This window comes from Miscanthus floridulus, chromosome 9 (genome assembly GCF_019320115.1).
Source record: "Miscanthus floridulus cultivar M001 chromosome 9, ASM1932011v1, whole genome shotgun sequence".
Lineage (NCBI taxonomy): Eukaryota > Viridiplantae > Streptophyta > Magnoliopsida > Poales > Poaceae > Miscanthus > Miscanthus floridulus.
In genome coordinates this window covers 35,407,380-35,411,416 of record NC_089588.1, presented here as the reverse complement: position 1 = coordinate 35,411,416, position 4,037 = coordinate 35,407,380, and the positions used below count along the sequence as shown (strand labels likewise).

The following is a 4,037-nucleotide window of genomic DNA, read 5'->3' as shown; positions in this document are numbered from 1 at the left end:
AGAACGACAGATATTCTGGGACTGAGGGAGTATATAGTTATGTAGCTATGTTATAACTATGTGAGAGATTTATCCATTTATGAATAATGCATAGTCCAACTTTGTTAATATGATTTGAAAATTTTATGGCAAGATAATACAACCATATTATGGTCTCACGCCAAAGTTTAGGATTTCCAGACACCTTTAAGATATTATTGTTTTTTTCAGACGGAGTCACCAAAATACTTATAAGCATTTCATTGGGTGCCAACCTCCAAGAAAATTCAATAAGCCCTAAGAAAATGATAATTTACTTGACTGTTAAAAATAACACTCAAGGAAATAGTAGTTTCCTTGGCCATTTACAGTTATACTCAAGGAAATGAGTAATTTAACCGCCAAGGAAATACCCATATTTCTTGGTGGTTTACTTCAATCTACAAGGAATATATGTTTCCTTGAGAGTTCAGTAGCTCCGCCAAGGAAACTACCATTTTTTTGGCAGTTTCATTTTAGCACTCAAGGAAATTCTTAGTCCTCGAAATAATTCTAGTTTCCTGTAGTGTCTCCGTGCACGAACTTGGACTGCGTGATACATGGGAGATATGCACGGCACCTCCAGATCGACCAAAGTGGAAGAAGCTAGCTAGCGTACGTGGGGCATCGTGTGTGTCCTGATCCGCCGAGATGGAAGAAGCTAGCTAGAGCCGGGGTGACGGTTGTTGCGCGGCAGAAATGGACGACTCTGGTAGCGCGGTGCAGCGGTGGACGACGAACGATGGAACGAAGCTGCAGCGATTTGACGGAAAAAACGACGCTAGGCCGTCGTGCATTATCAGTTCTTTATTTTATTTTTTCAAATATGAGGCCCGCGTACATGTTGGTCAGGAGTCAACTTCTCCGTTTTGGATGACGCATGCTGTCGTGGATAAGAAAGGCGCGGCACAGTTTCAACTCCTCCCTTTATCTTTTAATTTTTCTCTATTTTTTTATTGCTAGCAACCGGACGTCTGCGCCTACACCCCGTTTCTCGCGCCCACACGGGCTCGTGCCGCCTAGACGTCGCCCACACTGTACGACTGCATGTGGGACCGTCTGTACCTGCTCGGCAGCGCCCCAACAACTGCAACAGGTGGCTGTCGAATGAGGGTTCTATTGCAACAAGTGCAACATCAGATCTACTTTTAGGATATTTAGATGAAACACTTAGAGCAACTCCAACAGTTTGCCATCCTCCTCCCCATCCTTCAATTTTTGGCAAATTGACAAAAAAACACTCTCCAATAGTTTCCCATCCCTCCTACCCATCTTTGGCAACTTGGGAAAAATCCCTCCCAAACGCGGATATATGCGCGCTGTTCTACGACTGCGCATCGCGACTCCACGCACGCCGCCGGCCCTTTCCCGCGCGCGCGAAGGGCTTCTTCTTCCCGCGCGTGCGAAGGCCTTCATCACGCGACGGCGATCCACATCTCCTGAATACGAAGCCGAGTAGCAATCCTCATCATTGACGACGATCCACATCCAAGGGAGACCACGCCAGCGGCAATCCATATCATCCACGGCGGCGGCTGTAGGGTTGAGGTATGGACGACTCATCCAATTCTCGATTCCGCTGGTAGGGTTCAGATAGGGTTTAGGGTTGTGGCATGGTGGTTTACCTGCTTGCCGCGCTGATGGCCGAGTAGACCGTAGCAGATAGGGTTTAGGGTCGCGGCATGGTGGATTGTAGACGTGCTGATGCCCGACGTGCTGCTGGCCGACGTGCTGCTATGGCCCGGTGATGGCCAAGTGATGATGGCCGACGTGCTGCTATGCCTGCTTTTGCCGCTGTTGATGATGGCCGACGTGATGATACTGTATACTTGTCTTCTATGCCTGCTTTTGCCGCTGTTGGTGATGGCCGACGTGATGATACTGTATACTTGTCTTCTATGCCTGCTTTTGCCGCTGTTGGTGATGGCCGACGTGCCGCTGTTGCTTAGGCCTTCTGTAGTGTGCAAGTGATGCCCAAATAAAATGGGTCCCACAGCAAGAAAAGCTAGCATCACTAGTACGAAGCTGCAGTGTGTGAAAATGCAGGCATCGCTGCTATCTTGCATGTTGGGGGTCCAAGGGAATAGAAAAGTACTGATCCTATCCAGTCTTTCACCCTGTGCTACAGTGAAACAATGCTAGTTTATTATTTGGGCAGCGGTGCCTATACATGCTTCGCTCCCGATTTTTGTAGCATCACTGGTAGATGGCGCCACTTGCTGCAATGTTGAAAGTGATGCCCAAATGTTCTTTTTCTGTTTCAGGCGTCACTTTAGCTCAACACTGCGGAAGGCCTTATGCCTTGATGCTGTACAATTGTCATTTCCAGGCGACGTCATGAGTGGTGTCAAATCACTTCTCCAAAGAGAATTGGAGGATGATTCATCTTCAGACGACGATGATTATTTCATCATCGCAGCTGCTGCAATTGTCCAAACGTTTTCGGGTCATAAACGAAGACCTGGTGGTTCTGTCCCTGGCCATGCTGTTATTTATCGAGATAGAGAAGGCGGCCATCGAAGGATGTTTCAAGATTATTTGGCGGATAATCCAACGTACGGACCATATTTATTCCGTCGGAGGTTTGTGATCATTCACCTTTGATTGCCCCGTACTATGCAGTTAAGTATTATATGTGTTATTAAATTTTTGTTTATTTTTCTTCAGGTACAGGATGAGTAGGGAGCTTTTCCTACGCATAATGAATGTTGTTGAGTCACATGATGATTACTTTGTGCAAAAAAGAAATGCGGCCAACGTACTTGGATTAAGTTGCTTCCAAAAAGTCACTGCTGCATTTCGTATGCTCACATATGGGGTTCCCGCTGATGCTACAGATGAGTATGTTCGCATTGGAGAGAGTACTGCACTTGAGAGCTTACGTAGGTTCGTTGCAGCAGTTGTTGATTTATTTGAAGATGAGTACCTGAGACATCCCAATGAGGCAGACACGGCACGCTTACTGGCACTCGGTGAGAGAAGGGGGTTTCCTGGAATGCTAGGGTCCATTGACTGTATGCATTGGGCGTGGAAGAATTGTCCAGTCGAACATCAGGGTCAGTACAAGGGGCATGTGGAGAAGCCCACTATCATTTTAGAAGCTGTTGCTTCGAATGACCTTTGGATATGGCATGCCTTTTTTGGAATGCCTGGGTCGCATAATGACATCAATGTCCTTCATCGGTCTCCGCTATTTGCAAACCTGGCAGAGGGTAGAGCTCCAGATGTGAACTACACCATTAATGGTCATGATTACACCATGGGGTATTATCTAGCAGATGGTATATACCCCTCATGGGCTACTTTAGTCAAGTCCATCTCTCTACCTATGGGGAACAAGAACAAATATTTTGCCAAAGCACAAGAAGCAGCGAGGAAGGATGTGGAAAGAGCTTTCGGGGTTCTGCAATCTAGGTTTGCCATTGTTCGAGGACCAGCTCGCTTGTGGGACACAGAGACACTTGCTTTGATCATGAGGGCCTGTGTGATCATGCACAATATGATTGTTGAAGATGAAGGATTCGTCGACCCTGATGAGTGGTTCGATTATGGTGGTCAAAATGTGCAACCTAATCGTGGCCAGGCTACTCGACCACTTGTAGAATTTATTAATGCTCATAAAAGGATTAGAGACCAGGAAGCACATTTTCAATTGAAAGAAGACCTCATCGAGCACCTATGGAACCATCATCCGGATTTATATTAGCTACATATTGCATTTTCATTTAATTGTTAAGATCATTTTATGTTATCCGTCTACTGTAATGAATAATATTTTTTTAAAGTGCGTTATCAGTACATTGAGTATGCTGTGTTACCTGTAAATTCTGTGTGCTATCAGTGAATCGTCATCCAACTCTCTTTGGAGATGTGATTTGAAACCACTCATGACGTCGACTAACCCGCCTGCGAATGACAATTGGACAAGATCAAACAACTGATCCCGACCACCCGCAAGTTTTTGATCAACGCAGCACAAACCTGGGAGATGTGCCGGCTGCGAGCTCGTGGAGGCCGCC

General features: G+C 46.2%; 1 protein-coding gene across 1 annotated transcript; it reads left to right on the top strand.

Annotated features, from left to right (window-relative positions):
- The first annotated feature begins 2,355 nt into the window (after positions 1-2,355).
- On the top strand, positions 2,356-3,724 carry LOC136481720 (protein ALP1-like). Its single transcript, XM_066479036.1, has 2 exons — positions 2,356-2,600; positions 2,686-3,724. Exons 1-2 carry the CDS (start codon positions 2,356-2,358, stop codon positions 3,722-3,724), a joined length of 1,284 nt encoding a protein of 427 aa, XP_066335133.1.
- The last annotated feature ends 313 nt before the right edge of the window (positions 3,725-4,037 follow it).

Excerpts from the sequence above, each read along its gene's own strand:
- LOC136481720 (XM_066479036.1), top strand. The coding sequence starts at position 2,356 with ATGAGTGGTGTCAAATCACTTCTCCAAAGAGAATTGGAGGATGATTCA. Across the intron at positions 2,601-2,685 it reads CCATATTTATTCCGTCGGAG|GTACAGGATGAGTAGGGAGC; the intron begins GTTTGTGATCAT and ends ATTTTTCTTCAG.